Source organism: Larus michahellis, chromosome 21 (genome assembly GCF_964199755.1).
Source record: "Larus michahellis chromosome 21, bLarMic1.1, whole genome shotgun sequence".
NCBI classification, from domain to species: Eukaryota; Metazoa; Chordata; class Aves; order Charadriiformes; family Laridae; genus Larus; species Larus michahellis.
Window position 1 is genome coordinate 5531881 of NC_133916.1, and position 11127 is coordinate 5543007.

General features: G+C 57.3%; 2 protein-coding genes across 2 annotated transcripts; one reads left to right on the forward strand and one right to left on the reverse strand.

The window, feature by feature from the left end:
* Positions 1 to 481: 481 nt before the first annotated feature.
* On the forward strand, positions 482 to 10916 carry RHEX (regulator of hemoglobinization and erythroid cell expansion). The gene is made up of 8 exons (XM_074564111.1): positions 482 to 581; positions 1529 to 1639; positions 2264 to 2352; positions 3170 to 3277; positions 3655 to 3716; positions 4079 to 5118; positions 9842 to 9999; positions 10727 to 10916. The coding sequence occupies exons 2-6, from the start codon at positions 1623 to 1625 to the stop codon at positions 4283 to 4285; spliced, it is 483 nt and encodes a 160-aa protein (XP_074420212.1). The 5' UTR covers positions 482 to 581; positions 1529 to 1622; the 3' UTR covers positions 4286 to 5118; positions 9842 to 9999; positions 10727 to 10916.
* On the reverse strand, positions 7360 to 9486 carry AVPR1B (arginine vasopressin receptor 1B). Its single transcript, XM_074564374.1, has 2 exons — positions 8508 to 9486; positions 7360 to 7655 (listed from the first exon to the last, which is right to left on the reverse strand). The coding sequence occupies exons 1-2, from the start codon at positions 9484 to 9486 to the stop codon at positions 7360 to 7362; spliced, it is 1275 nt and encodes a 424-aa protein (XP_074420475.1).
* Positions 10917 to 11127: the final 211 nt, after the last annotated feature.

An 11127-nucleotide genomic window follows, 5' to 3' on the forward strand; every position in this document is an offset into this window, starting at 1 on the left:
TTTACCTGGGGCGGCCAGGCCTGACGCAAAGGGGACTAAAATTACCAAATAATTAAATCAATTCCCGTGATTTTGCTTACCTTTAGGTTGAGCGTAGACAACTTGAATTCGCTAACCAGCCAAGTAGGAGCTTTCTACAAGCCTTGATCTCAATGGGGCATCTGGCTTGAGAAAGGGTTAATACCCTGGGGGCTGGAGGGGGGAGGCTCACAGCAGGTTACTTAATACACCAAAAAAGTACGTGTGCTGCCAGCGTCTTACTAGCTGTTATCTTCAAAATAGACATTTCAATACACATATGCGTATCAACTCTTCAATCTCGCCATACCCCATCTCAGCAAAGAAGCTGCCTGCTACTGATGTTTGGATTTGGGTCTTATTTTGCAATTTCCTTTTGAAACAGCTCATTTTTCAGATTGTTATCTGCTGCAGCAGCACCTCCTGCCCCACCATAGGAAATGAGCCATTTAAGAATCACAGCCATTTGAGAAGGATATTTGAGGACAGATCAATTCAATAAGGGAGGGGAAAAATTCCGGCAAGAAATGGACTTTTAGCTTGGCAGTTGCCAAACTGTTTGGGTAAGTGGAATTTCGCAGGAGATTGGCGAGGCTATTGGAAAAGCTTTTGATGAATTACGCTTAGAACCGTGTCATAGGGGAAATTATAGCATCTGATCCATAGGATGGATAATGCCTTTGCTCTAACTACCGATCTATCTATCAGTCTATCAATCATGTTATTATTATTATGGCTCCTTTAATCACTGTATTGAAGCTTTAGTTGAAGATAAGCTCCCTGTGTTAGCCATTTATAAACAGTAAGTATATAGGCATCAAATGAAAATTTAAAGTGCTTTTCCGTAAGTGACGAATCACAAAATTAATGCCCCTGATTGATGTCCTTTATTATAAATCTCTTGAATATTATGGCCAAAAGTCCCAAGCCGAGGGGTCCGGTTCAGGCGTATGTGTTTTTTAATTATGTGCCTTAAGTCCCCTTAACTTCAACAGGATTTAAGCGCTCACCTAAAATTAAATCCGAGGCATTTTGAATGTAGAGGTGTTGAAGGGCCGCTGACCTTTCTGGCTGGATCTTGACCGAAGCAAGAGCCCAACGCCAAACCCGTGGCCACCTTTTGGTGACTTTCATCTACGAGTCTTTTTTTTTCCGGATTGTAGTTATCAAATATTTTTGGTGGATTTAAAAAAAAAAGAAAAAAGAAACCCAAGAGCGGATTAAAGCAAGAAGAATAAATTTCAGTTCTTGTAACTATCAGCGCCGCGGTGGAGCCCAGTCAAGTGTCAGATATGACGGAGACGGCAGTGAATAAAACCATGAAGCCCAGTGATAATGGCGGGGAGGGTCTGGGGCTGGGTGAGGGGTGCGTGCGCGAGGTGGGGAGGGCTGGCTGCCTTCATTTTACGCCTGCGATGTCAGACCACTGCTCGCAAGCGGCGAGCCCCGTCTCTAGTTGACGCGGATCAGCGTGCAGCTCAATGGGACCATTTTGGTTGATTGCTACCAGGGCTGGCTGCCTCTCTCTGTGTCCCCCCCGCCGGCCGAGACCTCCCGTGCTTCGCTGGGCGTCACACCGGCCACCGAGACGCCTGGCAGGGAGGATGAGCACTTGCGAGTGGTGAGTACAGCGTCCCGGGCTAAAGAACTGCCGGTAGCCCTTTGTGGCCCCCCTGCAGCGGGGGGAACGCTCTAAGGTGGAAGGATAACCCTGCTCCGGCCATCTTTCTGCTCAGCTTCTCGCTCCTTGCTTGGCCGGGGATGCTGCTCCTCGCTTGGGAGATGCGGCTCCTCGCTTGGGGGATGCTGCAGCCCCCGTCGCTGGTGACACCGCGCCTGCTTTGTGCTGCGCTGGGGGACAAGAGCGCGTGGTCACTGGATGGCCGTGCCTGGCAGACACGCAGGCGCGAGCCACAGAAACGGCTTGTGATTTTGGCAGGAGCCATATTTGTAACTTCTCCCTTCCAGCAAGCGCTGCGCAACCCCCCGCCGGCGATGAGGCTTTCGAAAACCCTGCCTGAGACGGGCACCCAAAAGCGAAGTGCAAGGAAAGGAGCACTAGTCATTCTTGAAAACGAAGCCCCAGATTTCGGGACATGTCGCCTTAAAGACAAAAAGCAAAACCAAAGACTGTACCAGCAAACCAGCCAGACTTTGAAGCAGTGGCGGCCAAACAGTGTCTGAAAGATTTAAAATAATTTGGTCTTTTCTTTCAACTTTGACAATATATTTTTCTCCTGTTCAGGTGGGTGCTTGTTGTCATCTCGGCTGTCACCTTGATCCTGTACGCTCTCCTCTTGCTGACACTATACATCATGCTCAGCAGGAAAATAGGTATTTTACTGTCTCATGTTCCTCATCTCGCTCGCAAGCGTCCAGTTCAGAGAACGAAAGTCATTTGCCCAAAGCTTTGGGTTTTGTAAAGCACAACCAAGTCCTTCATCTGGGGCTGGCTCTCGGGGAGCGACTGGCGCTGCTGTGGAGCCCACGGGGGCGGGGGTCGGGGCGCCCCAGGGACCTGCCAGACCCCCAGGCGGGCTGGGGACCGGGTGGGACTGGGACGGGGACGGGGACGTGTCGGGGCAGGGACTGACACCAGCATCGCTGCGCTGTGCCGGGGGACGGTGCCCCGAGAGCCGCTGTGTGTGGTGTGGGCAGCATCGGCCAGGGTTACACAGCCTATTGTGGCTTCAAAACCATTTTCTTTTATTGCTCTGGTTAGTAGAGCGGTGGAAAAATCCCATCCGAATCCATTTGCAAAATATTAATTCAGATGAAGCTACAGTTACCAGCAGGAAAATCTTTTACCCAAAACTGCTGCCCACGTTTGTACATAACCCAGCTCTGCTTGGCCCCGCGGGTCAAACTCATTCCGAACTTGCGCGGGAAGAGGCCCCGGTGGCGTGATTTAACACTGGAGTCTTTCGCTGTGGGAGAGCAGGGCACGCGCTTAATCATCTCCGTAATTGAATTGATGGATATTTGCTTGCTCCAAAACATAATAATAATTATTGCGGTGCTGAACTGGCTTTGCTGTGGGGCGCTGCTGGGGCTTGGGGAGCCGGCGGCAGGGGGGTGTCCATATGGGGTGGGTGGGACACAGCCGGTGTCTGGGGCTGGAGCAAGGCTCTAACTGTCCTCTCGGTTGCAGCCAGCCATTCCTGCGGCGAGCGGGCCGGCAGCAGCCCCCCGGCACAGCCCCAGCAGCTGCCCACCTCCCCGGCGGCAGGGGAAGGGGCGCAGAGACCGACCTACGCGGGTAAGGGGGGATCCTTCGGCAACGGGGGTTTGTCCTGGCACACGAATACAAAGGTGCGGTACTGCGTGTGTGCCATACCTGCCGCCTTAACCCGCTGTGAAGAGCCTCACCCCCCGGTCTCGGGGAGGAAGAGGCAGCGAGCAGCCGGGCGAAGGCAACGGGCAATTCCAGCATCCTCCTGCTCCCCTTGGGCTTTCCCTGCCCCGCTCCCCGCGGGCAGGCGGGTGACGAGGGGAGGGATCGCACTGGTGCCTTTTGGATTTCCGATTTTCACTCTCGAGTGCTGTTTCACTTTTTCTCCCTGATCTTTCTATTATTTTTTTTTCCTTTAACTCCCCCAAGTAGCCATGGCAGTGGTAACATTTCCTCTTTTTAAGGGAGCAGTGACACGTCTTCGGAGACCTCGGAGGACTCGGACAGCAGCCCGTCCAACCCGCAGGTACGGCCGCAGGCAGAGCCTTTGCCAAAACCAACCCCAGCCGCAGCGCCGGCAGTGCCGGTGCCAGCGCCGTGTCCCCACGGCTCCTGCCCAGCTCGAGACCCACAGAGCAGCAACGGGGTGGGGCAAATGCATGAAACCGCATCGAAATACCAGCAGTGAGGTACTTCAGTGCGGTTCAATGAGCTGGGGTGGTGGTTGTCACCTGCCATACGCAGCATTCCTCATTTAGAGGGAAATGTCCCCGTGGGGTCAGGGACATCCCTGGGCACAACCCGGGCACCTTGAATGGTGGGTTCAAGGGCAAAGCCACCCCGGGTGGATGCTGGTGCTTGACCTGGGGTTCGTGTCTGCTTCTCCAGGGCCCTTGCTCACAAGAAAACCTCAATTACACGTCGCTGGTCTTCCCGGGGAAAGGCCGTGGGCCAGCCTCCGCCGGAGACTACGAGAACATGAAGACCGGGGTGGACTACGTCAATGTGGACCCGAAGAAGAGGAAAGCGGATTTCTGGCCCTGCTCCAGCCCCGTGGCATCCAAGTCCATCGAGTACACCGAGGTGAAGCTGTGACTCCTGGGATGCTGCTGGCGGGGTTTGGGCTCAGACCACCACCGGTACAGGGAGATGCCCGGAGCCCCCGGCAGCTGTGGGACAGGGGCTTCCCCTTCCCCTCGCCTCGGTCGGCGCCTGGCACTGCCTGACGCCCGCTGGCTTTTATTCCTTGTAACACTCGAGCCCGCCAATACAATTTCCTTGGTATTTTACTTAAATGCATCACTGTTCCCCGAAGGCTGCTGAGCGTGGGATGGCGCAGGGAAGCATTCCTCCTGCCCAGGCTGAAACGTGCCCTCTGGTTCTGTGTGGTGGCCCTTTTCCTCATTTCATGAAAGCAAGTGAAACATCTCGCCCTGCCCTTCAAAATGGGATGTAGCTCAAGGAGGGAAATGCAGTGGTCTTCCAAATATCCGCCCAAAGTGGCTGGCATCTCCTCTGAATGATGCTTTCTTTGCTGATCGCCGTCATAAAATACTTTTAAATACAGTTTCTCCACCAGCTTTGCCCTCACTGCCTGACAAGCCCTGGTTCATTGCCCTCCCCTGCACCCCTTTTCCTTTGATGCTCAAAATCTTTCCATGTCCCCGTCGCCCTCAGAGCTGTCGCTGGGGCTGGGGTGGCCACGTGGGCGGCTTGATGTGGCATCGGGGGGATGCCAGGGCTGGGGAAGGAGGGGGCCCTGACAGGGAGCTTCCTCCCCAGCTGAAAGCCGTAGGCATCAGCCCAGCTGGCAAAGGGCCGGGGGCTTCCCAGGGGATTTATATCCCCCCTCCTCAGCTGGAGGACCTGGGCTGGCTGCTGGTGCCTCTGGGCTGTGGGGGACACGGGACTGGACCACAGGTCTCCATGTGAGTGTAGGCAAGTCAAATCCCTCTGTGTCTCGCGGGGAGGGATGGTATTCCGTCTCCCACCTTTTGCTTTTCCTGCTTTGTCCCTGCACCGAATGCCGTGGGTGCAGGGGTTGGGATCTCCCCAGCAGAGCTGCAGGGGATGGGGGGGGGGGGGGGTCAGTGCCCTGGGCTGGGGCACACGCCGCTGCCCCCCCTCTGATCTGGCACCAGGTTGCACATTTTTCCTTAAGTATTGGTTTAATTTCCAGGGGACTCAAAGTACAGCACTGACATTTTCTCTAATAAAACGCAACTGGGGGCTCTCCAGCTTGTGGAGATAAGCTTGGGATTGTGAATGGGATGTGCTCGAAGGCTGTTATTTTCTCCGAGGTGCTGCGTCCCCTGCCTGTCGGTGATTACATCTGCCAGGTCACCTTCATGCTCCTGAGGTCCAGGAGAGCCAGTGCCCGGCGGCGGGGGCTCGCCATCTGCAGCAAATCGCTGCTGCAAACGGAGCCGGGTCCTTCCCATCGCTCTGCACTTTGTTATTACAAGAAATAAACTTTCAAAGTGCCGGGGAAGGGGAGCTGCGCAATAGCTGGGAGCTCCGTCGGGGGGGGACGGAGCTGCTGCTTCCCAGCACAGCCTCCCTCCATCAGGGATGGAGCCGCCCCAAGCGCGTCTCCGATGGGCTCAGCAGTGATGTGCTTTAATGAAAGGTTGTGAGACGATTGATTCCGTATCGATCCCGGGGGGGGGGGGGGGGGGGCGGGGGGGTCAGGCACTCCTGGTTTTACGACCTTGTTGTGCAGATCTGGCCCAACTTGAAGGGCACGTGAAGGAAAATGTGCAAAACCCCAAACAATCTCCGGGAAACATTGCTAAAGGCCAGGAGAGGTGTGTTTTTGGAGATGAGGCCAAAACCAGCTCGTGGGCGTTTCTGGAAATACTGATTTAAATGCTTGATGATTAAAAAGTGAAAATAACTTAAGATTTCAAAAAACTTTACTCTTAATGTCTTATTTTTACAGATTTTAGCCTGTGATAATAGAGGGAATAATGCACCTTGCTTGCGGGGAATTGGGTACCTTCGGTGCTCGCTGGGCACTCGTACACCCCCCATCAGCAGCTTTTGAGCTCGACTCCCAGAGCAAAGGGATGCTCTCGCCTGTCTCCCTCCTGCTTTCGTCTTAAACAAAACAGCTTCTGGGAGACCCACGACACGCAGGGAGAGGGGCAGGGGCCAGGATGGGGCTGCAGGGCCGTGGTTTGCTGCCGGCCACTCTTCTGTGCTCCCAAGCTCCCCGAAGCCATCCCCGAGCCCTGGGTGGCTTCAGCGCTCTGATCTCTGCTAAATAAGACAAAAGCAGCAGCAATTTGAGAGCAGCTCTTTAATGGGATGCAGCAGCTGTTGAGCAGCGGCGGGGGGGCTGCGAGGAAACCTGATGGAGAGTGACGGGGCATGGAGGGAGGCACGGTCTGCCCGGGCAAGCTGGAGCTGGGCCAGGGCTACTGCGAGCAGCTGGGTGGTGGTGCCAGTGCTGCATCTCAGATGCTCTCACCAGCGTGGCGCGATGCCGCTGTGCGGTTGCAGGACGGCTGTGCACGACAGGAGGGGACATTTCTGCCCTGTGGCTTTTGCTCCAGCCCCGTCCCTGTCCCCGGGGAGGTGGGCAGGGGTCCGGCCCCAGAGCTGCCTGTCTGCGGAGGGCAATGGCGGGGAGAGAAGGGGGGAGCCTGTGCTGTGCCCTGGGGCACGGGAAAGCTGTGTCTGCCTTGTCTGCTCTGCCAGCAAAGCCCTGAGGATGGGAGGTGAGGATCTTGCTCGCAGGCAGCTCTGGAGCAGATGTAGCCCCGTTGCCTCCTGCTGTGCTCGGCCTGCTTTGCTGGCTTCTGCTGAACACCCAGAGCTCGAGTCCCTCCGGGAAGACACCCTGGTGCAGCATCCCTGGCGGATAGCTGGGCTGTGAGGTGTTCCTGGAAGAGGGAGAGCAGCCAGGTGGTGAGAGGCTTCCTAACCTCCGAGGGGGGGTGGATGCTGATGGGGCTCTGTCTGTCTGCCCCGATGCTCACCGCAGATGCAGCGTGCACAGCAGCGGGCACACAAGGGCAAGATGGACGGCGATGCTTTCTGGGTTGGGCACCCAGCTTTCTGCAAAATGAGATGCTGCCGGGTGGGGAGAGGCGCACCTCTGCAGTGACAACGTTCGTGGTGTCACATCTGGTGGCAGTTGTCCCAGTGGAGGGATGTGCCACAGCCTAGAGCGTGCCCGACTCGGTCACCACCTCCTCGCAGGGTGGGCAGAAGCCCCCGTGCAGGGGGAGGCCGGCGGGGCCGGTGTGGTGGCTGTGGCTCAGGATGGTGGTTTTCCTGCTGCAGAGGCTCCCGGTGGAGGCCTGTCTCCGCAGCCCGGGCCGGGGGCCGCCCCAGCAGGACAGGCAGCGAGCCGCGTCCTGCAGCAGGTGCCCGCTGAAGAACATGTAAATCCAGGGGTTGCAGCAGCTGCTGAGGCTGGCCAGCAGCATGGTGATGGTGAAAGCCACGTTGGTGGACTCTGGGAAGGCAAGGGAGAGAGCTGAACATCCATCAGGCTGGGCAGGGTCCCACTGCGCAATGGGTAGGACCTCGGGGGCTCTTTTTGGCTCAGGCGTGCATCCTGTGTCCCATTCCCATCCCATCTGACTGGCATTTATTTGGGTAGGAGACTGCAGCAGGAGACTGCTGTTTTGCAGGTGGGTGATGTGCTGTGATGGGGATGTGCCGGGGCACATCTCAGGGACAGTGCTGGGAGGTGAGACCCAGCAGCTTTTGGACCTACCTTCACCCTGTTTGCTGGTCAAAGCTTCTCCCAGAGGCCTTTCAATCTCAGATAAAGTTCCTTCTACCCACGAGCAGGCTAGGAGAGCTACAGAAAATTTCCAGAAAAAGTCATTCTATGAAATCAGAAATCCACTTCTGAAACCTCGGCAGCTGGCTCAGCAAAAGCCTTAGGGCCACTCGATGCTCCGTGCGAAGGAGCGGCTCCAGCAGCACGGAGAGGCCGTCCCGGCAGAGGATGGGAGCAGCTGGCGCAGTGAAGACCCTCCCTGCACTCACATACCAAACACAGGAGCTCCTGAAGCAAATTCCCATGTGAGGCAAAAGACACACATGGCAAAGATATTCCCATGACATCTTTACACATCCCTACAGGTGATGTGAAGCCATTGCTTTTCAGTGGCACTTCTGGTGAAAGCAATGATTTGACTCTGCAAACTGTTTTCTATAAATATTACTGGGGAGCAAATCTGTAGCCTCGCCCATGATTTTTAAAATGACAAAATAACAGACAGCTCTTGTTAAAAATGCAATGGGCATGCTGTGTGCCTGCTCTCGGCTGCAGCCCGGCATCCCCACCACTACTCACCATCATCAGGAGCATCCTCGTCCCACACCGACCACATCTGCACGCTGAAAAAGGGTGCCCAGCAGGCAACGTAGGCCACCACGATGACAAAGGTCATCTTCACCGTGCGGATCTTGGCACGGGAGATGGTCCGCACGCTGCTCACCCGCGAGGGCTGCCCGCTGGGGCATTGCCCGCTCTTCTCGGAGGAGCAGGGAGCAGCAGGGACAGCCGCTGTGGGTCCCCCCATGCTGGTGGCACCGCTCTGGGTCTTGCCCTTGAGGTTCTTGCAGATCTCGTGGCAGATGAGGCTGTAGCAGACGGTGAGGATGCCGACGGGCAGGATGAAGATGCACAGTGTGGTCCAGGTGATGTAGGCTCGGGCTCCCCACGGGTACCTGAAGTCTGCCCAGCAGTCCAGCACCCCCGAGCCCTGGCGCACCTCCCGCAGGGAGAAGATGAAGACCTGGGGCAGGCTGAGCAGGCAGCTGAGCAGCCACGTAGCCCCGATCATCACGTAGGCCTGGCGGCTGGGCTGCTGCAGGGTGCGCAGCGGGTGGCACACGGCCATGTAGCGGTCCAGCGTCATCACGATGAGCATGTAGGTGGAGGCGAACATGCTCAGCACCTGCAGGTACTTGACTGCCCTGCAGAGCGGGTCTGGCCCCAAGAAGCGGTACGTCACCTCCCAGATCATCTGCGGCAGCACCTGGAAGAGCGCAACGCCCAGGTCGGTCAGCCCCAGGTGCAAGATGAAGAGATGCATCCGGCTCATCTTCTTCCTCAGGCGGTACATCGCCAGCAGCACCCCCACGTTGCCTATGGTCGCTACAGCCAGGATGGTGGCCAGCACCCCGATCTCCGCCTTGGCCAGTGCCTCGTCCCGGCTGTGCAAGAGGGCCAGCTTGGGGTCCCCTGCCAGGGGCTTGGGGCTCAGCAGCCCCTGGCCGTGCCCAGGCTGGCTGCGATGAGTGCTGTTCCAGTCCCAGCCTGGCTCCATCCCTGCGGGAAGTTCTGCAGGAGCACAGGCAGCTGCAACGCTCCTCTCTGATGCCTTGTTAAACTCTTCCCTGCCTCCCCAGGCTTGAGCTCTGTGGGTCAGTGCTGCCCCTGAGCACCGCTGCACCAGCTCCTCTGCCCCCGGCCGGGGGATCTGGACATCCTGCAGTCCCCACCACCGCTGCAGGTTGTCACCTCCCCACCCTTGTGCTCCTCAACATCACTCTAAGCCTGTGCTGAGCGGCTGCAACTCCCCTCTCTGGCTGGGCAGCTCCATGCAAAAGAGCCCCTGGTTCAGTCCTTGATCTTTCTCTCGTCTGCACTAAACATTCCCAAATCCCTGTTTCTCCCTGCAGTGCTCATCTTGTGCGTCCCCTCTGCCCCCTGCGCTGGTAAATTGAAGGAGGAAGGGGAATCCTCTTTGTTGCTTTTTTCCAGTGCAGCAAAAGCAACAGAAAACGCTACAGAGGCTGCATCGCTTTGGCCATTTCATTCCAAGAACAGTCGAAGTCAGGTGAGTGGTGTCCGAGCGTCCGCGTCTCCGCGGGAAGCGGGGCAGCTGTCTGCCGGCGGTGGCTCTCGGTCGCTGTGTGTGTGCACGCCGCCTGCCCGGGTCTGGGATTTATAGCCTGGCAGCTCCCCTCCCTGGCTGGCCCCAGCCTCCAGGCTCCACCGTGCCGGCTCTGCCGCTGTGCCGAGCGCTGCTGGACACGGCAGCGGGGACCCAGCTCCCCTCCTGCCGCTCTCTCGGGAGCTGTGATCCCTGGGCTTTGCTGGGGGCTTTTACCAAATGCGATTTCTGGGCAAGAGCCAAAGGCTGGGAATCCTCCTGCACTTCCACCCTTGTTCCCTGCAACCCCTCTTCTGCAGCAGGGATGCTCTGCCCCCCATCTGCTCTGTCCCTGCTCATCAGACCCCCCCAGACCTCTGCCTTTGGCTTCTCCTGGCCCAGCAGGAGAAACCTCTGTCCCGAGAGCCTGGGCACGGGGGGATGAGGGGGTGCGGGTCCCCCAGAGCAGCAGGAGTCAGACATCCCTCGGCTTTGTGCAGCTGGGTCTCAGCCCCACAGCAAAGTCAGTGGAAACATCATTCACTGGCACCACATCCTGGGGCTGCCTGTTTTGATCTGCTGTCCCTTTCCTCCTGTGTGGGGGACAGAGTTTGTGCCCGAGACATGGCAAAAGCCTGACTCTGCCTCCTTAGTCCCCAGCTAAATGCTGTCGTTTTACTCCACCCGACAGAAATCCACCCCAAAGGCAGGGAGCGGGATCCTGTTCGCCTGCCTCTGCTCGTCAATATTTGCCCCATCTCCCATCTGCGGCAGAGCCTGGAAAAAACGCATGGGAAAGGAAAAGCTGGTGGGGAGAAGCGAGCTGGAGAGGCCCCAGAGGCTGCAGGCTTTATGCAAAGGTGTGAGCCAGAGGGACGGTGACGGGCAACAGAAGTACCCGCAGTCAAAGGGGCTGAAAACACAGATGAGGCTACAGCTGAAACGCTCCCGCGTCCCCCCTGCCTCGGCAGAGCCGGGGCCGAGCACGGGGCCGGGAGCTCGGGCACCTCCTCGCTGCCTCTTCTCCTGATCTTCCCTTCCCACTCTTTTCTGAGCCTTCGATGTGTTTTCCCACATGATGTGCGATTGCAA

Coding starts and splice junctions, on each gene's coding strand:
- RHEX (XM_074564111.1), top strand. Junction 3,278..3,654: donor GCAGAGACCGACCTACGCGG/GTAAGGGGGGAT, acceptor CCTCTTTTTAAG/GGAGCAGTGACACGTCTTCG. Junction 3,717..4,078: donor GCAGCCCGTCCAACCCGCAG/GTACGGCCGCAG, acceptor CTGCTTCTCCAG/GGCCCTTGCTCACAAGAAAA.
- AVPR1B (XM_074564374.1), bottom strand. CDS start 9,486: ATGGAGCCAGGCTGGGACTGGAACAGCACTCATCGCAGCCAGCCTGGG. Junction 7,656..8,507: donor CGAGGATGCTCCTGATGATG/GTGAGTAGTGGT, acceptor TTGCCTTCCCAG/AGTCCACCAACGTGGCTTTC.